At 36.4% G+C, this 27,485-nt stretch overlaps 1 protein-coding gene across 1 annotated transcript in view; it reads right to left on the reverse strand.

Moving 5' to 3' along the window:
- Positions 1-8,742: 8,742 nt before the first annotated feature.
- The window catches only part of FBXL17 (F-box and leucine rich repeat protein 17), a 277,370-nt gene continuing 258,627 nt past the window's right edge, over positions 8,743-27,485 (reverse strand). Inside the window, exons 8-9 of the mRNA XM_038123763.1 lie at positions 23,680-23,822; positions 8,743-10,600 (exon numbers count right to left, since the gene is read on the reverse strand). Of these exons, the coding sequence (XP_037979691.1) occupies positions 10,463-10,600; positions 23,680-23,822 (281 nt within the window). The 3' untranslated portion in view covers positions 8,743-10,462. The remainder of the gene's footprint in view (positions 10,601-23,679; positions 23,823-27,485) is intronic.

Here is a 27,485-nt window from a genome sequence, read left to right on the forward strand (position 1 = left end):
TAATCTCTGTGATAATTTCTCTGAGGCAAAGGTCTATTGTTTTTCTGGTTTAGGGGAATGAAGAAATGGTAGCAAAAAGCAGCACACCATAATTTTTACTCTATTAGGAACATGAAACTCTGCCACTTTTCACAGCCACGGGCCACAAAGTGAAACAGAGAAGTATTCAAAATGGAAGATATGCAACTGTACTGAACTGACCCTAAATGTCATTATTTTTTCCTTTGGAAAGTGGAGTGGGAATAGGATAGGAAGGGAAGATGCTAAATAATGCAAGGGATGAAAGAAGTTTGACTTTGAAGATAGAGCAAAACTTAAGAGGGAGAGATGGAACTGCAGATGGCCAAAGAGAATTTCAGATTTTCTGTCTTCATAATTTTATTAAATGCATCATTGAAATAAAAGACTAATTTTCCCCCAGATCTGTTATATTCGAGGTCTGAAGTGAAGGACTTTTAAACTGAGAAGAAAGAGCAGCAGAAATGCAGCCTATCAACTAAATTCAAGTGCCAAGAATTATTGAGATTGATGGGTGTTACAGTCTGGCAAATGCCCAGAAATATTATCTAATAGGTTCATTTTCCCTAAATGCATTCTGTTAATAGCAAGCTCATAAAGAATGTCGCAGTAGCCACAGTAGTCTGTCTGCTATTCATTTGGAGTAGGTGCGGATTATGTGATGTATCTTGCTGCTGCCGTGTCTTGTTCTTGTTGACTTCAGTGGAATGAGGATCTGTTGCAGGTTCTTTGCTGGTTTTCCATTTTATAGTTTGATTTTTCTATTAAACAGATTGAAGGTGAGAGACCAGCATTCATTTTGTGTAGTAAAGAATGAAGAATGAAATACCATGATGAATGATAGTGATTTTTTTGGGGGGGTGGGGGAAGAAAAGTGCACATGGAGAAATAATTGCATCTAGGAAGAGAGCAGAAGCAAACAGCTTATTTTTTCATTCAGAAGGGACCAAGTGATATTTTAGATTCTTGTTAGAACATACTGGGGAAAGAAGGTTTACTTCTGTAACCACTTAAAATACAAAGGCATCAAATTCTGAAGGTTTCTTGTCAGTTTTGTTGGAAGTATTAATATTGTTACAGTGTCGACTGCTCTTGATAAAACAAAATGCAACCAACTGCAAAAGTTCTGTCTTGATGAATTCTGTGTTCTCAGTTTGAAGATTTAAGGTAAAGGTTAACTGTAATTTACATTAAATATCTACTTCATAACCATGTCTGCACTACTATCAGAGACAGCTCTATTTTAGCAGTGCAGTAATTTGTAAAAGGCTTTTCTTTTTGTATGAGCCACTGTTAAATCTCTTTGGAAACTTGTTAAAAAGTAGTATTAACTCTTTTCTCACTTTCTGACCGACCTGAGAAAGACCTTGTTGCTCTTTTCCCCAACAAGAACTTTATATAAGCTATGCTTTTTTTAAAATTTCAGCTTCCTTGGACTCTGCAGAAATTGATGTAACTCAGGTTAGACTCAATAGTAGACAACCTAAGTTTGTGGATTTTTAGGTAGTTCCTCAGCTCAGACTATCTAACTTAAAAGGGCAAATTCTGACCTAGTTAGTATGGAGGTCAGTTTTAAGACTGTAACTGAGGCCAAGGGGGCCCAAATCCACATCTCAATTTTGAAGGGTCGTTGAATGGTTAGCCCTCAGCAACTCCCTCAAGCCTGACCCCTTGATCCAAGAGCAGAGGTGGCACATTATGGCTAGTGATTCAGCTGCCAGCTCCTGTATGTGGCTTACTTGGAGACTACAATAGGTAACAATTTTCAGAGATGCCCTGTACATCTATGGGCACTCTTACTTAAGACAACAAAGACAAAGTTTGCTCAAAATTAGAAGGGTAGCAGTTCTACTCTTTTATGGAAGCTTTTGGTAGATCTTTATGTTTTGTTCCTTCAGCTACAAAGGAGATTCAGTGTTACTGAGTATTAGCCCTACTACTGATGCTAGTACAAATATTAATACTGAGTACTTCGTATTAAACACTAAGTATCTTCTAAGCAAAGGGTCAAGAACAAGGTGTAACTACATGATAAATCTCACTAACACATCTATAAGAACATAGACCACTATAATGACAGTAAAGTGGCCTCGACAGTATGTTTTAGCTAACTGATATAAAAATGCTAGTGCAGTATCAATGGTTTCAGAAGCAAGTTTAACTGAGCCTTGAAGACTGTGGTTAAAAAAATACTTCAGGGGTGAGTCTAGGCAAGTCAACACATTAAAAAGGCATTGAAATGTAGCTGCCAGCAAGTTAGGCTGGTGGTTTTGCAGACATCCTAAAAGGAAGCACAATCTACAAATCACTTGTTTCTCATTTATTTCACCGGTGTTTTCTGTCAGGAGAAAATACTTTTCCCTTTATTAGACAGCAACAAACAAGGTGAGGGAAGGACAGATGCACATGAAGCAAGGAAGTTATTCTTTTTGCTTTTATTTATGCAAGCTTGACTTACAAGACAGGCGTTTCTGTGGCCTTTATCATAACAGTATATGGTCACCTCCTGTTAAATTTCCAATATGCCCCAAGGCCTTACTCATCTAAATGAAGAGGCTTTTGAAATTCTTACCCTTTCTCTTATACCTGTGGTTCTTGTCTATTATATCCTGATGATGCATAAAATTACCCTTTAATCACTATCTCTATCAAGGGTGGGGTTTATTTGTTTGTTTCCCATTCATCTATTTCTCTTATTCTCACATGTTCACACTATGGCAGTACAATTTTATCCTCTCCTAGGCATAAAGGGCAATTTCCCAGACTAGAAACGAAGAAATGTGCTGATCTTACAGAAAATTTCTCTTCCTTTATTGTTGCCATTGCTACTTCCCGAACATATTCTGTCATGTTGGCAAAGATCCTACATAGATCCTATCCAAGGCATCTTTGTTTCTGCCAAGTACCAGATCTTATCTTTATGCCATGATACATTGTACTATAGAACATTTAAGAAAATTTAAATTATAATGATAGCTTTGGTGGGTTTTGTGCTTTGTTTTTTTTTTTTTTGTTTGTTTGTTTTTTTTTTTTTTTTTGTTGTTGTTTTTTTTTTTTTTTTTTGGTCTGTGGATGTGTGTATTTTTATAATGGATTCAGATGTGATATTTCTCTCCAGTTTTCCAGAATATCAACAAAACTTCATTGAAAAATTTATGAGTACAGGCACAAACATATAAAGGTGGAAAAAATAAGTTTCTGAGGGCTAGTAATAGTTTCCATATTTAACAGTTGTCTGCATTTGCTCAAACCTACCTCTGCTAAGGAGATTTCCACCCATGGAAGATTGACCCAAAATACTTATTTTTCAGAGGCAATTTTTTCACAGGGAAATTTCTTGAGCTTAATTTACTGCACATCCTTGCTGGAATAGTTCTCAATCCTTTGCAGATGCAAAGTCACAGAGAGCTGCCTGGATGTATATGATTTTACAGGATATATATGATTTTACATGCCTTGCAGATAGCTCAGAGATGCAATTGCAAAATCTAGCTCTTACAGACAGCTGGGAATTTGTGACAGTCCCTGAAGGACTTTGCATCCATAAACCAATGACTGGATTACACTGATCCATAAATGTGTTATTCTCCTATCTCTAGCTAATGCAATACAAGTAATGTTCCTGCTGTTAACTGTTTCTGAAGCCACATACAAGACAGTATAAAGGATATGGCATATATTCCAACAGAACGGTCAGCAGGTCATTTGCTCTTTATGCTAGCAAAATAACTTCAATATCTGTTGTGTTGCAGAAAGAACTAAATGCAGAAATATTCCTTAATTTAAGTTCTATGTTCAGAAAACTTTGCTAAAAAGTAGTGATTCATTCAGACTCTAAAGGGGATTGGTGACAAAGTCTGGTCTACAGCAGGAAAGCTCAACTCATGAACAAGCTGTGGGGATAAAGCTGTAGGTTTCTTTGTCAGCATTTCCTGCTCTGTAAGGACCCAGTAACCCTCATGGTGACATCGCCTCCTCAGCACTGTACCCACTGTATCCCTGTCAGCCCGGCTCAGAACCTTTCCCGCCTTGTCCCATCTCACAGGCCCCCTTGACTGCCTGGCAGCCAGGGAGAGAGGAAGGAGGGACCTGTGTGTTGAGGGTGCAGCTGGCCCACAGCATCTGGTTGGGCGAGGGGCTTTCGCTGGCCTCTGCTCCACTGGAGCGCTGGAAAGGACTGCTGCCCTGCACAGAGCGAGAGAGATCCACTGCAGCAGCAAGGGGCTCTGGGGTACAGTGCTGGGCAGGAGCAGGGCTGTGAGTTGGGACCCATGACACTGAGAAGCAGCTTCTGATAACCACACCCTGCAAACACCAGATGAGCCACGGGGCTATGTCTGTGAGCAGACTGAACTTGCCCAGGATAGCTCTCTAGTGCTGAGGCTGACAGACATGGGACAACTCATGTCTGTGCCATTCAACCTTCCTTCCTTCAGGAAGTTACAGCTGTATTCAGGGAACCTAAGGAGATGGATACTGGGCATCATTAGACATTTTTAGACCCACAAGACCAAGAGCATTCCAGCGACAGTCAGAGTGACCTGAGAGTCCAGCAGTGCTCCTGGCATAGCTCTTGCTACCAGGAGAAGTGCAGCCACAGAAAAGAATGCCATGTCCTGGAAAATGCAATGCCTAGTGAAAGCAACATATAATGAACAAACCCTTCCATTGTTACCATTGAGAAGATCATGAAAGCATTTGGACTTTGGACTTCATATCAAATTTCAACAGGGTCAATTAAAAGCAATTTTGCATTAGCTACAACCTTTTTTGTTATTATTAAAGATTTCCAGGTTTATTTGCTCCCTAACCAAGAAGCAAATCCTTGCTTTGTTTCTCTTCAGGAATTTTTTTTTCTATTTCTAGGTTTCTCATTGACCTCAATATTTGAACACATGTGAAAGACTCAGGCAAGGTGATTAACATTCACTACATTTGTTTCTCATTCTTCTTCAAGGAAAGAAGGATATGAAGCATTTTGTTTTGTGTATAAATATTACTGCCTATTTTAGAGAAAAAAAATACCCATCTCTTACAGCAGAGTTTAGTTTATATTTCTTCAGAGACCATGACTCTAATAATGTGGCCGGGAGAGGTGAACAGAGATTAAAACAATAGCACAAAGGCAACCTTTTAGTCCTTCAAAAGTAAGAACTGAGATGTTGATCTTGGTTCAAGGAGAAGCCAAAGCAAGGCACCTGGGACAAGTTAACTGTGTGCACTGGGATTTAGTGCTGCTGAAAATATTCTTGCAGCTTTCTCTAAAAGTTGGTATTTTGAAAACACCAAACGCTGAAGTATTTTGCAATAGGGTACATGATGAAAGCATTAGATTATGAAATTTTTAGTCCAGAAGTCTTTATAACTTCACAGCAGCTGGAAATGCCCAATAATACTCATGGTAAAATTTTTCATTTTAAGACTTCTAACATTAATTTAAACGCAAACACTTTTTATCAGCTGTATGTAGAAAGATCTGCCTAAATATTGAAAAGGAAACAGTTCAGCTCGCTATTTTTCTTGACTTTTGCCCCCAAATAAACCTGAAACACAATCCATTAGCAAAAAATTTATAAAGCTGAAACACTAGGATTTACCTTATATAATCCTGACAGCCTTTACAAAAAACCCAACCCTAAACATAAAGAGTTTTTGCCTCAGTTTCTTTTTAACAGATGTGAAGATGCAGCATGTGCCTACCCTGTTTAGACTGGCAGAGCACAGCTATTATCACAAAGAATTATTTGGTTTTTCAGTGGTGCCAATCTATGGTAGATTCCACACGCTCAAGCTTGGAGCATCTCCCAGGGTGTCTGTGGTTTGAAAAAAAAACTTTGAAAAAAAAACCTTCACATCTCTGCTTCTAAGTATACCAGAACTTTAAATAAAAATCTCAGTCATCTATATACTGCCAATATCACAGATTACTCAGGGGGAAAGCTGTCAGAAAAAAATTACAGGAGGCAAGTTAACATAGTTTTAAATATTTTATTGTAATGGACTCTTTAAATGGATCTGCTTTAAAGTTACTCTGTGTTAATATGGGGTTTCATAAATAAGCAGCATAAACCCTCACCTGCTTTAAAATACAAATCTGAATGTTTACAAGGTCAGGTATCACCATATTCTTTTCATGCATGCTCTTACCATTGTTGTTTTGCAAAGCATTATTTTGTTAATAACCATTTCTTTACTGAGAGGGTCGTCAAGCACAGGAACAGGCTTTCTGGGCAGATGATCAATGCCCCAAGCCTGTCAGTGTTCAAGAGGCTTTTGGATGATGCCCTTTGCTGCTCAGCACTGTCAGATAGTTGGACTAGTTGGGCACTGCAGGTGCCTCAGAAATAGTGTATCCTGTCCTGTCCTGTCCTATCATATCCTAATTATTTATTAGATGTAACAGTCCTTTTCCTTTCCTTGTTCAAGATCCCACGACCTGAAGAAAGCTTGCTTTGGGCTTCTGTTTTCACATAACCGAAGTGTATGTGACCTGCTGCTTCTCTTGATTTTGCTCCGGTCAACACTACAGTTTATGAAGAATCACCAAGGCCGTATTTATCTTGATAATCTGAGTGGACATCATTGAGCTCATGAGGAGCCCAGCTGAGAGCCCAAAAAAATTAACTGTTAATTATTCTTAGTAGGACTATTTTCTCATTTAAAAGGGATTAAAACTTGTTTTCATAGAATCAAATAATATCTTGGGTTAGACCAGGCCTTAAAGATCACTTGGTTCCAATCCCTCTGACACTGGCAGAGACCAAGTTGCCCAGAACTCCATCTTGACCTTGATACCCCTTTGATGTGGCATCCACAGCTGCTCAGGCCATCCTGTTCTGGTGCTTCATCACCCTAACAGTAAAGAATTTCTTCTTTGTATCTAATCTACACCTACTGTCCTTCAGTTGGAAACTACTTCCCTTGACCTGTCACTACATGATCTTGTAGAAATTCTTCTGCTTTTTGTGGGCTCCCTTTAGTCACTGGAAGGGTTCTGGTTGAGCCATCCCAATTCTCTCAGTCTTTCCTCAAAGTAGAGGTGCCCCATCCCTCTCATCATCCGGGCGGCCTCCTCTGGACTAGCTCTAACAGGTCCATGTGTGTCCTTTGCTGGGGAGCGTGAGGGACCAAAATGCTAAAGGTTAATGACTCAATTAGCCACAGGCAAAAGCAGCACATGATTTGCTGGGGGCAGATTTGCACCCCAAACCAAAGTGGGGAGGTGAACGTTTGGGGGTGTGGTAGCAAAATCTCTGATCTGCCTAAGAACAGCCAAGCTGCAGAGGGGGTGAGCAAGTAGAGGATGACCACCAGTGGAGGATGGCCACAACAAACCAACTTTTGTTTGGCAGCAAGCTGGGTTTTGAGCCAGGTAACAGAGAAGGCTGATAATAAGCAGATCATGTGAGGTGGGATAAACTTTTTACCATGCCCGTATCCTTCTCTGCACAACTGGCTCAGGTGTAAAACTCCCACCTGGGGTATCAGGACATTCACATGTAAACCTGAAGATACTCATCATACTGATGGGATGAACTGGCTCAACTACACAGTTTCAGTATTTTTGAGAGAAACACACTTTGTCCCTGTTCAAAGACTCCTAGAATATGCCTAGTACTGCACAGAGCACCTGCTAACAAGGGAGGTATGCCATCTTGGATTTGGCATTTCACTAAATTTTCCACTAATCTGGGAGCCTGGGCAAAGTGACTTTAAACCTGCATGAGAAACATCACAGTAGCCATTCCCCCGATGAGACAAATTGCACACGAACACTCTCCGCCACATAGCCTTTAGGTGGTGAGACATGGGTGGAATGACCACCAGGTGAACTATCTGAGTTTGCTTTAAGCCTTAATTACAGCTGGATTTAAAGAGTGAATGACTGAAAAGAAACATTATCTTTCTTTCTCCTACAACCACCTGCCCCTTAATTCAGAAAACATTTAAGAGTCTGTCTCAGCCCTTCCTGCAGGCTGAACAAGCCCATCCTAGAAACGTTTCTGATAAGAACATGCTGAGCCACAGGTTACCCTATCTTAAAAACAGGTTCCCACAAAGAATTTGAAGGAAAAAAGGACATTTTTTTTCTAGTAAAGGAGGCTTTTTGGACCTAGAGAATCCACAAGCCACCTAAGAGTTTTTCAGTTCACTCTAAGTTTCACATATGAGAAAGCAGGGATAATTTTTATTTTTACAAGAGGCAATACCTTTTCTTCCACCATAATGATATTTTCCCTGTATGACATGTCAAAGATGAGTGTGCAGTATTATTTATTCCTCTAAAACTACTTTGGAAACTATTAATATAAGGAAATCAAGGAACTATCTGTGTCAACACTGCAATTAGAAAAACATATTTCCATCTAGAGTCCATAAAACTAAAATTAATTAGTCATGGTGAGATCTATAGATCAGTATGTTCATAAAACTGAGAGATGAGTAGTCAGTAAAAGGCAAAACTACTGGAAGTCACTTATATGACTGAAGTGAATAAAGATGACCAACCAGACCCATAATATTTTAAAAATATGTAGAGTTACAATACATTTTAGATGGAAAAAGATCTATGGATGTCATCTAATTAAACTCTGTCAGTCACAGCAGGGCTAGTTCACTAAGGATCATGTCCAGATGAGTTCTATCTATTCAATAATTCACTCTCTGTTAGTGCAGTCTAAGTACAGTTAGCAGCACAGATAAACAGAAAACATCACATCTTTCTTATTTTAACAAAATTTATTGCAAGATCAAAGGTCTCACAAAAAAATAGAAACTTGCAAATTGTGTGAATAGTTTTAATGCACTCATAAAGAGACATTAAAAGAAAATTGACTAAGATTCTGTACTATATCTGCAATATAATTCACCAATAAAATATTGTTGCCATTTAGGAGTAAATAAACAGCATAGCATTACACATGTTCACAAGTATTTACCACTTATTTTAGAAACAAAATCTTTAAGATATATTTTTTTCCAGAGAAATTAGTTCATCCCCATTTTGAAAATCTAATAAGAAAACATTCAACATCCTCACTGGAAGTAACGTGAGCTGATGTTTCTGTTGTAAAAAATTATGCTATGGAAATCAACAAATAGGTTTACAGGGTTATACAGCCATACTAAACAAGCTTCTATGTTATGCTGGATTAGGCCTTCTGGATTAGCAAAACATTTTGACAATAATGGCAACTTTTCAGCTGAAGCTTTAGCATTTCATAGTTTGGATTTAAATGCTGTAACCTTTTAAAAACAAATATCCAGTGTTACATACCTGACAACATTCTTAACCAAATGGTAATACTCTAAAGGTTAAGGCAACTCCAAATTGAAGCTGCAATGTCTGTATTTTTCACAATTCCCTGCTCAAATTTAACTCCTTAGAATGCAATGTGAGAGAGAGAGTGAGAGGCTGTGTGGTACTTGGTTGCTGTTTGGCGTTAAACCATAACAGTCCCACAAAGAAAATTAATCATTTTATGTGTTTAACTTGGATATCTCCTTGCACACACTATATTAAGAAGCATCTGATCCTACCAAAAATACCCATGATGGAACTCATGTTTAGATGGCCTTCTCAAGGTAATCACTATTTGCATTGGAAGATCCATTCTAAAATAAAACCACACAGGAAATGAGAGGGATCCTGTTATTGACTTAGACCCATTCATTTGAATTTTCCAATTCATCAACAGAACAGCATATTCAGAGGAGACAAGTTCATTTACAAAAGACATAACATTTTTCAGCCAAATATAATAATAATCACCAACTTATTTCTGATAGTTGGTGTATTCAGCTATTCTTGTCTTCATGAAGTGTAGCTCATTATTATTGTTAGGGTAAGCAGTGTTATTCATTATTAAAATATCAAGGTGGAAAGATTTTAATATCACTACAGCTTTTTATATTTAAAGAAAAAAAAAGGAAGATGTTGATAAGAAAATGGTAATTCACTGTAGATTTTCTTTTTACTCTGGATCTTAAAACCTCTGGCATAGCTTTAGTAAAAAAAAGCATCAAGTTTAGTTCCCAGTTTCAACACATGCCTCTGTTGATCAACTTGCACTGGTGCTAGCACTGAGTTACCATTTACAGATCAAAGGAAACACACATAACCAAGGCAAAGTAAACAGAGGAAAACAAGCTTAACATCTACAACTCAAACTATCCAGAGAACTAGTAAGAATCCACTTCAAGAAATTTGCCAAAGGCTTTTATCACTTTTATGCAAACAAAACCACAATAAATTTCTAAAGTTTTGCTTCAATATTTGTACTTAGTTGTACAGTACGTTAAAGTCAGTGTACAGCTTTTGCCATTTTACTGTAACCTCTGTAAACTCACAACTATATTGCATCATATGAAAGGTTATAAACCCTTCTGCAATCCCCATTAGATCTACCGAATGCAGCAGAATGGAACATGTTGGTACAGAAAGTTAGGAGCCAGAAGACATATTGGGTGTCCAGCCCATTTGATAAGCCCGCTCCAGTGTTCTCTTGCAATCCTGCAGCACAGTACTGAAGGTTATATGTGGATATTGCTGCACCAGCTGCTCCACTGTGGCCTCGTTCACCTGCAACAGAAGAACAGAACCTGTGATGTGCAGAAAGTGAATGAAAAAGGTAACATTAGGCAAGCCAGATGAACGGAGAAGCTTTGGACTCCTGGGCAGCCTTCCAGGATGGGGCTCCTCATTGATACTATAGGTTTGGGTGCATTAATCACAAAATAAGTATACAGAATGTAATGTCTACTTAGAGAATGAAAAAAACCAAAATCAAACCCCATGCTATGATTTCATTGTAAAGGAAGAAGTTTTATCATTCTGGTTAAACAAAATGCTGCCCAGAGTAATAGATTTCTAACTTGAAATAGAAGCTACTTACTTACTTACTTACTACTCAAAGTTGCTCAAGCAGACTTTGCTTGAGTCTGAGATTTTTTTGGCTTTGGCAAAAAGCCAAAGATTTGAGATTTTTTTTTTTTTTGGCTTTGGCAAATGAAAATAGATTACATCTATTAATTAATTTATGGTACAGTTTGGGAGACATTTAAAAATGTTAAGGAGTAACTCCACAATTAACTTTACTGAAATGAACTTGCACTGTATGGCTGCTATCAACAGGTCTGCAATGAAAAGTAATAGATAACATGACTAAAGATGGGGAAAAAATGCAAACTATTCTATGCTGCAGATAGATCAATTACTCCTTTATGTCTTTATGTCCCTTTTTCCAAAAGGTAAAAGTCCTGCATGTATTCACATACATCACTGGCAGAAGATTTTATTTTAGCCTTCTTTTGTGAGGATAACACTGCAGAATTGGAATCAATAATTAAAACATACTTAAAACATAATTAAAACATAAAGATGATTTGGTCTGGGATGTCCCTCTTAAATTTGAGACCTTTACTAAAGTTAGCACCTTTATTCTTCATAAGACAAGGTAATCAGACAAACCCAGCTGAACCTAACACCCTTACAACTCCAGTGATGTGAGGGGACTAATTTGTCAATTCTTTTAAAGATGATTGCAGTTCATATAATAGAGGTAAACAGCTTTCTTCAGCCTTTAGACAAATAAAAGATTAACCTAAGAACCACAACTTCTAGTTGGCGCACTTTGAAATCTTTGCTAAATAATTGGGCATTTTAAAATGCATTAATACTACAGTTACTGAATCACCTCAATCAGTAGCATGTACAACTGATGGCATTGTTTGCTTTTCTTCCCTCAAGTGTTCCACTTTCAAGGCCAAAAATAAAAAGCCAGACTGAAACATTTACTACCATTACAAAGATCTGTCTTGCAAAAAATATTTTAAAGCACGGTAACCACAGTATCTAATAATATTTTTGTCCTTAAAAGATAACAAGGAGAGCTTCCATCTGAACAGTGATTGCACCCAATGACAAGGATAAATGAAAGGTTTAATACCCAGTTCTTCTACTTTGATAATAGAAATACTCAATCTTCATTGGAAGTTTCATCTAGCTGAGACTGACTTGGATAGAAAACTGGTTTAACTTCACAGCACAAACTGTACTTCTCTGGCAAATTGCTATGTTACAGTAACATCTTTCAGTACTGAAAAACAAGAAGTGACTTAGAAATAGCAAAATGAAATCAGAGATAGCACAAGTCCCCCATAATATTTGATATTTACAGCTGAATACATACTTGCAAATTGTAAGCTACAATTCACAGAAATATTGCTTGGAAGGGAGGAATCCCCAAAGTAGCAGTAATTTGCTACTTTATGCCTATCCAAAAAATAGTCAAAAGTCTCTTTTCATTAGAGTTATGCTGCAGAGACCCATGGCAGAATCTATCACGCTACCAGAAACTCCTCTTAATGGTTAACTCAGCCACAACAAAGAGGCTTACTACTGACAGTGCCTTATTTTGCTCTTTCTTAATGGGAAGCTTGAAGAAGATGCATTATTTATCTACTAGAAAGCTGCAAATATTGCTAGTACATAGAAGTTACTATGATTTAGCACTTACTGTCGGGCATTATTTGTTAGAACAGCATGGATATCATGGCTTTAGAGCCAGTGGTATATGCATATTCTCTGTTATAGGAAACAAATAAGGTGAATTCATTACAAAGATGATGCTCACACACAGGAAAGTAGTAAACGCTCTCCATGCTGTGATGTACTGGACTCAGGACATGAATACAGGGTACAGCCTAGATAGGTTTAAGCTGATTTATTTACTACCAGGCTCACTTAGGCATGGCCCATGACACTTAGGAAGACAGAGGATGTTACAATGGTGTCTTTTAGTCCTAAAAACCTATGAAGAAATCTATGGCAAAACACCTCTAACTGTTTGTCCTAGTTTTTTGTTTTGTTTTTTTTTTTTTTTTTGACACAGTTATTATTAGATCAAAATTTTTGCTATTTGATATTAATACTTTGCTAAAAGAAGAAGGAAGCTTTTGGCATCAAGTGCCAAATACAGTTACATAATAAACATGAGTATGAAGAAGGCAGATAAAACCATTGCAGAAGTGCCACTGACAAAAACACGTGTTTTATGACCAAAGCCTGAAGAGTAGAAGCTTTTCTCCATTTTTTACTGTTTTAACATTTTAAATTATTAGTTTGATCCTAGGCAACAACTTGTGTTATAACTTGTTGTTAAACAGTAAAGTAATGACAAATCCTATGGATATATTTGGAACCATAACATTTACAGAAAGAAATTACTTTGAGTCTGAAAAACTGAGTTTACTCTCATGATAAAGGAAAAATATATCTTACAAAGCTTCATGATAAATGATTGAATATATATAACTTTAAGTTAAATATAAATATTTTTAATCCTGAGAGTAAAAATCAAGGAGTTAAAAATTATGCTAAACTAAATTCAATGTAAGTTTACACAACAAAAGAAGGAGAAAAAAAAATTTGGCAGTGGGACAACCAACCTGGATCCAGAGATGAGAAAAAAAATATTCTCAATCTAAAGATCTTGATACCTTTTCTTTAGCATGAGAAGTCAGGTCAGACACTAAAACAATGAAAAACTTTAAGTATTTAAAACTCTCCATACTATTGGACTAAAACTGTACTATCTGAAAAACAGGAAAAAAGGATATAAAATTTTATTCTTTGTTAATGAATGTGCAAAGTAATATCTAAGTCAACTTTGTTACTATAATTGTCATCATTTCCCTAGTGGTAGGATTAAGACGAAAAGAAGTCTTATGCCCAGCCATTAGAACACAAGCTTCTGTCTCTTTGTTAAGATCAGCCTGGCTGATGATAAAACAAAAGTGCAGAATGTCATTCCCAAAATAAGTTCATTACACAAACAGAACAATTTTCCCTTCTGAGCTTAAACATTCTTGTTCAATGAATAAAAACTAAAAATCTCTGCATCTTCATATGCTGTAAAATGCTATATTTTCTTTCACAGAAATTTCATTAATCCTCATCTTTTGAGTTGCCAAAAGAAAAACTACTGTCTGCAGATAAACTACTTAGATTATCTAATACATAATCATTCATCTGAATTTGAATAGCTCTTCAATTATATTTTAACACATAATGAGAGAATGCAGCCTGTATCATTAAGAATGAAAGTAATAGGTTTTGCAAATCCTGGTCATCAAACGAAAAACCAAAATAACAACAAAGACTGGTTTGAAAATTACTTTTTCTCCCTGAAATAACTATTTATACCAGGCCAAGGAACAGACTGAAAAAACAAAATTAAGGACAAGATGGGTTACAGAAAATGGCAGACTAAGTGGTATAATCTCCCTTTAACTCAATTAGAGCCTAGATTATGACATAGAAGTCATCATTTTGAATACTTTTTGCCTAAAGACACTTGAATACATATCGCCTATTTCCCACAAGAATGCACTTGACTTTGTGACAAATTTTATCTGAGGTAGGACCTCCTTAACTTCTTTGTTTAATGACAGTATGATTGTGAAGACAGTATTTAAATATTATCTGTGCTAGAGAACATTTCTCATGTGATAATTAGGAGTTTATCTTGGAAAGAAGAACAAGAACACCCTTCGAGTCCCTGTGAAATGGTACACTGGCAAAAGGGTTTTGTGAGTGCCTCTTTGGAGAACTTTCATCATCACTCTGCTACATACACACAAAATGTGGCTGAAATACTGAGAAAACTGGGAAATCAGTGCTGAACACTCTTACTCTCCTTTAGGTAAAATGGTCTGCCCATAACAGAAAGCCTGAAAACCGCCACCGATCTGTAAATATTTTTCCTAGAATAAAGTAACCAACACTTATGAGCTAATTTTTTCAGGCTCACAGTAAACTGAAAGCTACTCACAATAAAATATTTATTCATATTTTGATCTAGCATGTTATATTTACTCATCTAGTCCCATTGCCAGTATTTACTGATTTCTGACACAGAACATCTTCAGAAATTTATGTTATGCCCCCTTCCACAAGTTTTCATGAAAAATCCAAAATGCAAGCAAGAATAGTTATTAGGTAATTTCATTTTTTTTCTTTTAAATTTGCTGTGTCATTTTGTTTAGTGATAATTGCAGCATTGTTTTCTTTAATTTCTAGATTCTAAAATTAGGAATTTCAAAAGATACAAAATTATTCCAAAGGGATTTTTTTTAACCTAATGTTTTCATTATGTTCCTACAACAGATCTTATTAAAATCAAAGGAGGAATTCAAGTTTTCCTAATCCTGTTAAGGTAAATTAGAGATTACATTTGAAACCATCAGCCAAACCAGACATTTATTTTTAATGAGACTGACACCTTCATTCACTACTCAGGAACAGAAACAGAAGCATAGGGGCTTTTCCTAAGCAGGACTTTCCTAGTTACTTTTCCTTAGCTTGTCTTTAGTTGATATCATGTTCCTGGAAATCTTCTCTGGGATTGGATACTCTTTCACTAAATTGCCAAGAGTTTTAAGTTTTCATACTGATATTCAAAACTCCTCCTACAGGTGCATCAGGATCAGACTCTAAAGCTATTTTAAATGTGCCAAGAATGTCTGTGTTACCTAGAGCAATACTGAAAAGCAAGAATAGAGTCATCACTTAAACTGCAAGTTTTATGCAGCTCTACACAGTGTATGAGTATTCAGCTTTAATCTAAAGAGTTTGATCAGTTTTTTCAACAACAAAACCTAAAAATCTTCACATCTTAATGACCAAGTTTAATGACCAACTTACTTGATAATTGAAAAGAAAAATTACCTCCATTGCAAGTTAATAGCTGAAACCAATAAGTTATGTAATAGCTGAAACCAGTAAGTTATGTAAATAAAAAAGCTAAAGCTTGCAAAACTGGATTAGTGCAAAGGTGCATTACTAGAACTTAGTACATAAACCTGCTTGTGTCAGTCAGACTACCATTCAGGGACGACAGCTAAAATAATTTCTGCATAGAGTCTAGCCTAGCCCTTGGAAGGGGCATTGGCTGGTTGATATCTGAGGACAACACAGGTTGGTTTCTACAGTTACACAACTTTATAGATCAGTCATTAATAAAAAATAGCAGACTGATGTATAATACCCTGAGTCAGCAATATCTGCACAGAAAGGTATTAATAATACATAGAACTGCTAGCTTAATTTTAGAAATCTAATACTTGCTAAGAATTTTAGGGAAATATTAGCAGGTGAGCGGTGGCATTCAGACCAAAAGATTTTCAGGGCTGCCATTCAGATAGTTAGGTTAAGAAAATGGCACAAGTATTATCATAACATTTCTACATACAAACATTCACAAAATCAACTTCACACAGAAGAAATGCAAATGCATTTGTCTCCAAAGGGCTTTCTTACAATATTGTTGGCATTTTACTTATGGAGTGGTATTTCAGCATTAGGGCTACTGTAATTTGTGTGCACTTCTATCTCAATACACATAAAGAAGTATAGCATGAAAGCCAAGTTTTCATGCAATGGTTAAAGAAATGACTTTATAGTCATTGTGTGTACCCACAATGATGGATATGGAAAACTCTTTATGTTCCAATTCCTCTAATGTTTTACAAAAATCCAATATATACACACTTAGAGTTATAAGCAAAACATTTTTCACACAGTCTTTCTCTTCTTTAAGTTGTATTTTGCTTCCTCAAGTGAGTGTCTTATAAAAAGTGTACTTTGATTTTTTTTTTCTGCTAATAGTTGAATGAATTATATTCTCAGGTGGCCCAATTATAACTATTGCCTGTAGCCATAACAAAATTAAAGATTTCTGGAAACGTTTTTTGTGAAGTGCAGTTGATCAGCTAAGGCAGACATATTCCACAGAGTTTCAGTTGCCCTTATGCCCAGGGGCAGAACCCTTGTTTAGGACTTTAACAAAATAACAGCACTAACAGTATTAGCACAATGTCCTATAGTCCAAATAAAGTCCCTTACAACTTAAGAAAAGAACGTATTTTGACTTAGAGGATGCTGTTTTTGAAAAAAAGGACAAAAAACAATCACATATGCACACATACACAAACACTGTATTTGTAGACTCATAAATAATGAAATCAGCAAGTACAGTCTGTACAGTGCTATTATTGTCATGACATTTGACAACTAAATTGTGTTAAATCCTAGCAATTAATTACCCATGCATATTTGTAAAGGTAAAGGAGTAGGTAAACAGAAATATCTGCAATCTTTTCTGCTGTGTGAATTGAAATAAATAGAATGCACAAGTCTTCTAATATTCTATGGTACCCTTTCTGGAAGGATTTTGGAAAGTGTGGCAAGGTTGCTTGTGGAGTGTATCTACGGTTCTTGTTTAAGTCTCACCTGAAAGGAATGAAATTCATTGTTGCCGTTGTTTTCTCATGTGAATACTATTGCCTCGAACTCCCAGTCTACTGCAAACTAGCAACACCCATTTCAGATCTCTGTGAGGATGGCACAGTTTTCTGCAACACACTATTTTTTATTGAAGTTGTGTAAGTAACAAAGGTTTTACTCTCAATTCTCTTTGCTTATTGTGAGGGTTTATTTTTCTATTAAAGCAGAGAAACCATTTTAAAGGAGCCCTTCAGTTTGGCAGCTTATTTGGTTTGCTAATTCTGTCCATTTCATCAGCTGAACTTTTAGACTCCACCTATAGAATATTTCCAGGTAAAAATATTACCAGTATTACACACATTTCAAAATCTTTTTTTTCTAAAAATTGCAGTTAATAAAGACCCAGATGCAGTGAAATGACAGTGGTAATTTATATAGTGATAAATACTCTTTCAGATTACTTTCTGCCCGTTGAATAATAACACTGAATATTTTCCTTTCTATTTGACTACATTAACAATAATTTGAGCACATTACTGTAATACCTGTCAAAATGATGGCATATAAAACTAACAGAGAAGTCTTTCTCAAAATTTGCCAGCTGGCAAAAATAACTGGAAGTTCCAGGGAGCAATGCTTCTAAATAAATTTCTCCCTTTTAAATTTTTTTATTCATAAAAATGCTGACCAGTTCACATTGCATTCCTCTTTAATAGCTGGCCTTATCATGATTTTGAACTGTTGATCATCACCTGAGGGTCCACCTTTCTCTTAGAGAATGACATGGTTCAGGTGGGTGCTTTTTAGAAACAAGGACAATTTCATTAACTCTGGAAAATTCCATCGTCAGCCCAGTGCCATGGAACTGTTGCAGAGGTATCAGCTTGGAGAATAAAAATCTTTTAGCAAAGAAACAGTTAAACTAGAAGAGCAAAATCTTTAGCTTGTATAAAAACCCTTTCTTTTTGTGTGTGTTTTAGGAGATGCTTTCGTTTACACACATAATGGATCTGTTATCCTAGTTAGCTAGGGGGAAAAAGGTAGTATTGTTCAGACTTTTAAAATTGTTGCATTGAAAACCAAAGTGAAATAAATGCTACTCTTCTTTTGTTGTGGGATAGCTGTGGTTTCCTTCTAATGAGATTCACAGATCTCATGACTCTAAAATCTTCATTATTCATAGAGAGATGTATCAATCGCAGCTCCTACATTATACATATGAAACTTTAAAAATACAGCAATTCCTTTTTAATATGCAGCAACGTACTTGAACAAATTATAGTAATTTAAGAGAAAAAAAGGGCTACAGAATTTTTCTTAAAGAGAAGGATTGGATATTTTCATTCCTCTTCAAATCACAAAACCATAATTTCAAATCTCAAAATGAGCCCCTTGTAATATAAAAGAAGAAATGGTAGCAATTTGGCAGGTTTTCTGATCAGGCTAATGATAGCATTTTCTGAAAGTGGAAGGCAAATTACTGTGATAATTACATTAAAACAAGCCATGGCTCTGTATTCTCACTATTCCGCCATTGATTAAGAACAGTTAAGCTCAAAACTATATTGGAAATTGAAAGATGTATCTCTAGAACCTAGAATATATAAAAGAGCTAATGCTCTTTTTCACTTACCTTCAGTTGCAGACTAGCTGTGTAAATTAAAAGCTTGTGAGTGAGGGGTAAAAATGTTTCTCTTAAACAACGGGAGCTGCATTCCTAACTCTGCTAATGATTTGTGGTCTTCACTGAATATTTATTTACAAATATTTGTAAAACAGGTTTTGTAGAAGGACAAAGTGATAAATCATATTAAAAATCCACATATAGTCTAAAAATCTTATTCTTACTTAAGATGCAATTGATTTCTTAAGTGACTATTTTTTATTTTTAGGGATCATCTATCTTTCTTCCTCTGGGAACATAAAATAGTTTGTCATTTTGTCAGTTGTACTGACCATCAACTTTTGTGCTCTAATATCTCAGCAAAACTAGAATAGGAAATATATGCTACAATTTATCTGAGAAAGTCATCTGGAATAAGGTACAGGCTTTCAGAAGTATTTTCATGAAAAGCAACCATGTCTTTTCTGAGAAATTCATCTCAAAAAATGGAAAAAAAGGCAAGAAAAAAAACCAAACAAGGAATAAGGGCCAACATGATTTATTAACTAAGCTGTGTATCCTTTCACAGACAACTTTATTGGACTCTCTTCATTTCATTCACACATAGTGGTCAATATTGAATTTTGTGGCCTCTGTTTTTCAATATGATTTTTCTGTCTATTTTCCCAAGAAATGTTTCCTGTATTTATGTGGGAGCACTGTTGGTAACCGCTACAAATTGCACCACAGTTATAGGAAAAGGATCTTGAAATCTGAAAATTGTGTGTGAGAAAAGTTGCAGGAACTTTATTGTGACACATCGTTCAACCAGTCAAGCTATCACCCAGAAAAAAAAACCACCAAAAACCCCAAATTTTTAGTCCCTATTTCCTAGTTGATACCCAGCCATTTTTCCCAAGAGTAAAGATTTCAAGCTGCCACTATTTAAAGCTGTTTCACTTCTTGTGAGAGCACAAGAAAGAAGTGCTATAAAGACATCTTTCAAATGATTTCTAGAAATAGTATGGAGAACATCACCCTTTTCCTCCATTTTTTTAATATGAAATACAAAATATACCTAATTAATTAAACTAGAAGAAGTAAATAGGATCTAGGTCACTTTAATGATAGGAATGTACAGTATACTGTGTTCAGAAAGAAAAGTTTGAAATGTGCATTTAAATCTGTTATTTTGATGCAGGCGTCATTTTATGCCCTTAGGAGGCAAGAAAAGCTCTAAGGAATTCTGATATCAGTGTCTGTGGGAGGAAGGAAAGCATCCTGTAACTGCCCACACCTTTCTCAAGATAAAGTAATTAAAGGAAAGGTTCAATTATCTTTAAAATATCCCCTTTCCTAATCTGTGATAAAAAATACAGAGCTACAATTAAAATTTGGTTGGAAGAACAAACAGTCATGTTTTCATTCTGCTGTGGGGAACTAACCTGAAGTGAATTTAATATAACCCCTTGCTATGCTTTTCTTGGTGTTTTCCGGGGTGACAAACCAAGAGCCGCTGGGCTCCCGAGCAGCACCAACCCACCGTGTTCTCCCACACAGCCACATCAAGTCCTAAAACTACCTTGGGCTGCAGCCCCCAACTACACAGCACTCCTCTGTGCAGAGGAGTGTGGAGTTTGTGGTTGCACCCTACTCCCAGAGCACTGTGAAAAGGTGACAAGAAGGAACGCTGCCCCTGGAAGAGCGGCACCACAGGCAGAACACTGGAATGCAAAACAGAAATGTGTTCTCTTTCATGTTTTTTCCAATTACAAACCTCTGAACTGTTCTGCTTAGGCCTTAAATAACTACTGATTTTATCCATTACTGCTTTAAAAGAAATGGAGACTCCGAATAGCAACATTTTCTTTCTATGGAATGCATGACTTGTGCAGTCCGGAGTGCTGCCTGGTGCCTGCACAGATGCACACATACCCATGTACACAAAAATTTATTTGCACAGTCGATACCCTGTCCTGTGAGAGAATCAGAAGGGAGAAGGCGCCTAGCTGCTTCAAGTACCTGTTCATGTTGGTATGCAGACAAGTGGGGAATTCTGTTGCCCAGAATGTAGGTCTTTAAAAACATTTAGAGTCTACCCTAGATCACTTTCATACTTCAGGAGGTCAGGATGATAGTCTCTCAGATGTATCCCATCTGATACAGAAAAGTTCTAACTGAAATATATGCTCTCATTATGATGACCTCATAGTAAAGTCAGCATTTTTAAATTATATTTCTCAACACAATGTCATCTATTTTAAGGCAAAGACCATATTGCTTCTGTGGTGTGCATGTAAGATGGTTGGAAAAATGATAAAAAGAAAGGTCATGGCAATAGCAGTTTGATGAAAAATGAATAATTTTATTGTTTTCATGGTGTGGATCAATAATGCTTTGCATCTACTGAAACACATTGCCTGAAGGCACTTGGATAATCAATGGCATAAAACAGAGACTGCCTTTACCCAGGCTCACAGCCTCTCTTGATCTTTCTTGGGAGGACCCTTGACGCCTCTAATTTATGTCAAGTGCATATCAAAGAAATTCCAAAAAGCCTGGCTCATAAAGAGTGTTTTAGTGGTACTCATTTAAAGTCTACTTACATATGTTCCTTATGTAACTGTGTTTAAGGACTTCCCTTCCAAATGCCTGGGAATTCTTAGAAAGGCATAAGAGCTACCTGGTATGAGCATAACAGTCAGTACCTCAGAAAAGGAAGCCTGGTTAGATGGGACAAACCTTCAAACCTTCTCTTCACTGCAAGCTGACAACAGTACAAAGACAAGAATTTTGGCCAACTGGGAGTGTAAATAAACCCTTCTGCACCACCCAAGAATTCTCTTTAATGATGTGCTGGACACTGACATTTTTAATTTAATAGAGCAGCCACTGGAAAAAATTAGTTCTGCATGAAACTGGGGAGAGACAGTTGAGAATGCAATTTTGTTCAGTAATTTCACTGTTCTCTTGCAGAGGAAAAAAGGGAGTTGGCATCTTCTAGCTGCCAAAAATCCCTTAAGTCAATGATACTTACTTCATTCTGTCTGTGGAGCTATTCTTCCCATCAAGGCTTTGCAAACAAGAAAATAATTCCCAGTGGTAGTCCCACTACTACACTGTTCGCTGTAACAGTGTTTACGAATTTCTTAACATCTTTTAGCTACCATACTTTGGATACTTGCAGATTCACACACCCACTCGCAGGCACAGTCAACAGTGCTTTTGTATCGTCTCTGAAGCTTTCTTAAATAATATTTTTTTTTCCTTTTAGCAGTTTACTTTTGTAACGCAAAATATGTTGTATACTCCTCTGAAAAATGAGAAAAGTGTTTACCAGCAATTAAAGGAATACAGACTGTAGTACATGTCTATGAAAATGACATGCAGTGTAACTTATGAGGCAGTAAAGCTTGTTTTCAAGATCAAGATTATTGATTTTCTATAGCAGTTAAAGACAGGATAAAATTATTGCACTTATTAAATCCTTGTTGATTGTTCAACATTAGCTAAATTCACAAAATAAATACATGTGCAGAAGTGGTTAGATAATTCTGGGTCAGGTCTAATTCCCAAGGTCAAGTTACCCTTTTAACATTCCCTAAGTACATAATCTTAGCACAATCCATCAAAGAGATTCACACACTCTTTTTGTCTGTTGGCTCTTATAAAACACTAATGTTTAGGAGATTAAGTGGACTCAGCTTTGATAGACAGAGCAATTCTTCCAGAGTGCTCAACCTCCTTGCAAACTGGAAACTGCCTAAGGCTGGCTTTGCAAAATGCTATTTCTAATTTTACCACTGACCTGGAAATTATTATTCCTTGCCATTTGAAATACTGTGTTTTGTCACTGTCTTCCATAGTGCACTGTGAAGGATGCAAGGTAATGGTTCGGAGCATGAAGTTTCTTACACTAAAACCTGTTTTTTCCATAGAGAGTATCCAATCAGAAATCCACAAACCTGAGAGATGCTTATGACGGGCATCACAAGCCAGACATTTTGTTGATAATAAAAGAAACAATCCCTGCAGGGTTATGTGAAGAAGTAAGGTCAGAGACTCTGGACCTCCAATGATTTCTCTTTTAGCTATTTCTGCTGGGTTCCCAGGACTCTTGATCTCTCTTCTGGACAGGAACGTGATTTCTGAAGGCTACATACAGGGTGAAGTGGAGATGGACTGCCTTCTTTTTTATTCTAATGATAAAATGCTAAAACTTATAGACATTCTTACTATTCTCCAAGTATAAAGCTACATAATAAGAAATTCAGTACTTTTTCTCTTTTTAGCATTACAATTTTATTCAAATCTTTGTCCTTCTGTTTTCAAAACTATGACATATAATCAAGAGCACAGACATATAGAAAATTGCTAAACCACTCTTGAAGTTACACTACAGATTTTTTCCTTTCTTTTTAAGAAACAAAGTATTTTGTCACAGTTATAACATGACATGCCAACCATTTCAGATAAAAGTATTCAAAACTGTCAGAGGGCAGATTTTATAAAAAACTTGAGAGCACCTCAGGCTGTGAGTGTAACCTACAGATGTATTTTGAAAATCTACATCAGCAAACATTTATAATGCTCCTTCTAGTCCTCGTGCCTTTTGAGCTGCCAATGTGAACACAGCACACCAGAACAGTGGCTACAGTAGTGAATACTGAACATTTTTATTCAGAAAAACATAAATCCTGCTGCCTCCCTCACACACACAGAAACACTATCACACCAGAATCAGGCACCAGCTCAGGAAAAGGCTCCTTACCTGATCACATCTCATCAGTCCCAAGTATCGGAGGGATTTGCTGCGCTGAGCAATCTGGGTGGCTCCACGGTCCGTGATCTCTTTGCACCATCCAACATCCACCGTCTCTATTGTCATGCTGTACCTCCCAATGGCTATCAGAGCTGGAAAGACATGAAAGGCATGAAATACACAGCTCTGCAGATGGCAACCTCAGCTCCATGCACACACTGAATAATGCTGAAATTGAGTTTCAAGAAGCAGTTCTCATGCACTTTGTAAATGGCATTATATTTCAGAATTCTCAACAATGTAAAAGCTGTCTCTTCAAACTGGAAGTACATACATGTGCAAACAAACACACAGATAAACGTATTTTCCTACATATTTTTCTACCAATTAAGATAAATAGACCAATTAGCAGACATAACCTATAAGAATGCTTTTAATTACTTTTTCCAGAAGAAGCAAGGATCAATTAATAAAATTGAAATAAATGCAAAATAAAACTAATTCTATCTCACTTTTCAGAGAAAAAAATGGACTTCATACTACTAACACACTTTTTTTCCCAGGAAAATAATACTACAAAGACAGCACTGAGATTAACAGGACATTTTGTGAGTCAATAAGACATAGTTTTAGAAAACCCTGCAGGAAATCTCATGTCGGACATTCTATAATTATATTCTAAAATTCCATTTTTTTCTCATTGTTCTTTTTGGTGATGTAAGAACAATGGTGTGTCTCACTGTAACTTTTTCTTCACAAACACTTTTCCAGTAAAAAATAAAGAAAGAGTTAAAAAAGTCATAAGGAATTAAAAGAAAAATTTGAACCTTTATTAAAGGAAAATAAAGAGGATCTGGAAGTTCTGAATGGGCTGAAAAAAGGCATGTAGGAGAAACGACAAGGGATCTGAACCGGCTAGGAAGGTTTTGTCATGACATGACAATGACACAAAAGATAAAAATCACTTGCACCCTGGTCGCCAGGGACTATAGCACTTTTCAGAAATATGGACTCAGGAAGTCAAGCTGGGATTTATTAACAGAAATTTTAGCAGCTAAAATCTCAGTCTAAGAAAAAAGGCCAAGGTTGCTGGTGTAGAAGTCAGCCACCTGCATATAATCAAGGGCTAGGATGTTCACACAGTTTTTAACTCCAGTTATAAGGCAGCTGTTGAAAAGAAAGATGAAGGAGTGACTTATTCCAAGTAATGTGTGTATCTTTAAAGAGTTGATTTTTCAGCAGCTATGGGGCTGTTCTGTTCATGGTACATTCCCAAATGTCAGGGGAAGAAAAAAAAAAAAAAAAAAAAAAAGAGGAATTACAAAGAGCTGGTAGCTCTTGATATACAATACATTGATCTTAGCTAATCAGCATGTAAATGAGATTAAGAAGAAGAGAAAAAGAACCCACCTCACCTTCCAATGGTTCTGCAAAGAATTGTATTGCTGGTATACAGCACTGAGGGTACTTGGAGTATTTATAAATATCTAGGTGGACTTGACTAGCAAACAAAATGAGCCAAAAGACACCAGAAACATTCTCAGAAGCTGTGGAAGGGGAAGTAGTGCATAATTTCTTTCTTGCAGCAGTTTTCCGAAATATTAACTGAATTTTGTTACTGACATATTGAATATATGATAAAAGCACATATGTAGTTTCTTTATGGTTTCACTGTTATTTGCAGGACAATACCAATTTCTGGTCTCTTTCCAGTACATCTCTTGAAAAGAAGTCCTAATTTTGCAAAATATAAATATATATATAGCAGAAAATAAACTTTGTACTTTTTTAGACATCTTTTAAAATATCACTATAATAAAAAGTATGGATAGTCAGAAACTGTCTGAATACATTTTTCAATAGGAAAAACTATAGCAATTATAGATTATTGTACCTCCACACAAAATATTATAGACTTGAAGTAGTGCAAAAATACTGAAAGCCTTCCACTACATTAGAATAATGTAAGTTCATTTGAATATTTTGCCACTTGTGTAAATTTACACCCATATTTTGCTAATTTCAGTGCTTTCACATAACTTTCACGTAAAACTGATAAAGAGAAGAAAATCAGCAGAGAATACTTTCATGGAAGTGCCACTAAAGACCATTAGTACACACTTGCAAAATCTGTCCACAGATTAGCAGACATCTCTCTGGAAAACCAAATATTTTGACAAGAGTGTTATACTGAAGTTATATGTTATACTGAAGTCATATACAACTATAGCTCACCTACCAAACACAGAAGGTATACTATTTGAAAACTCCAGTAACCATATTTTCTGGAAATTTCCATGTGTGGAACTGCACCCTTAAAAGAATACTCTAGGTTAGAGAAAAGACACACTGTGCAGTTTCTATCAGCATTCAGCAGTGGGAGATAAAGGCCACAAGAACCAGTGAAAATGTAACAATACTTCTCCAGAACATTTTCCTCACGTGAAAAATGTGGCCAGGGATTTTCTAAACTGGGGCTTATGCCTCTGTACTCTCGTAAATTCATCTGATCAGTCTTGTCGCCCACAGAACATAACATCCGTAACATCCTGTGGCAAGGAATCCTGCAGTTCAATTCTTTCCTCCTTCAAAAATCTCTTTCCCTTGTGAGAAATGCTTCTTGGAAATCTCAACAGACTGTATTGACCAGGTCTTCTTTATTGCTTCCTGACTTCTCCAAAGTACTGAAGTACAACCTCTCTTAACAGCTGTGTCAATTCTTCCTGGATACATTGCATTTATTCACATGTTCACTAATTGCATTCCATATAATAATTAACTTGCCTTATACAGACACCAGATTTATCAGTTAATATTTTTCTGATCTTCCCTGAAACATTTTTTTGAAATACTTCTGCAAGGCAATCCTGTGGTAGTCAGGCAGGTTTACATGAAGTATTACACAGTGCAGCTAGGAGCTTGGCAATTTCATCCTCAAGTTCTTTAACTGAGTACACACACGTCTCCTGCTTGTACGAGCAAAACACTTAAAGCCACAAGATTCAGCTAAGAAAATGTTTGCATTGCTCAACAGCTTTTTTTCCTCTGTACATTGGCCCACAATAATCAGAATACACTGCTATTCTTCAAAAGCTTGGCAGTAATTTAATGAGGAAACATATAGCAAAACCCTTACAAAACTAAGTTTGAATTCTGTGACTAGAGAACTTGTAGCACAATCAGCAGTGAATAGCCAGAAGTATGTTTCAACACTAATGACAGCCGGGCTTAAAAACATGGTCAGCGATCAAAGGAAAGAACCTGACACACTGAAATTAAGCAGAGAAGGATACATAAAAATACTCCGAACAGTTTGAAGATGTTGGTTTGACATATGAACCTCTCCTTTTTTTGAATATTTAACAAGGCATCCAATTATTTTTCTCCTTTTTATAGTCCCATCTATTTTGGCAAAAGCAACATACCATATTTCTTTTTCCAGTGCTAGGTCTGTGGAAAGGAAGTCAGCTGATGTACAGCTCCTACTCTGCAGAAGATAAAGTGTAATGTCTCCAACTGGAATTGGAAAATCATCCCTACAGCCTTGAGCTGTATCATGCAAAACTGGTTTTTTGATTGTAATGGCACTTGGCTATTGAAGTTGCAAGGACCAGGTTTGTAGAAAAGGGAAACATCTGGATGATCAGCTGGAATAGTTGAGAAAACCAGACAAATTCTATCCATAGTGCACTACTACTAAGAGCAAATTGTAATTTAACCCCACTTTATTTTAAACCGATTAAATTAAACTGACACATATAAATGCATCTGCTGCTATAGACAAAAATGTCTGTCAGAGGGAAGGTCTCTGTTCA

Source organism: Motacilla alba, chromosome Z (genome assembly GCF_015832195.1).
Source record: "Motacilla alba alba isolate MOTALB_02 chromosome Z, Motacilla_alba_V1.0_pri, whole genome shotgun sequence".
NCBI lineage: Eukaryota > Metazoa > Chordata > Aves > Passeriformes > Motacillidae > Motacilla > Motacilla alba.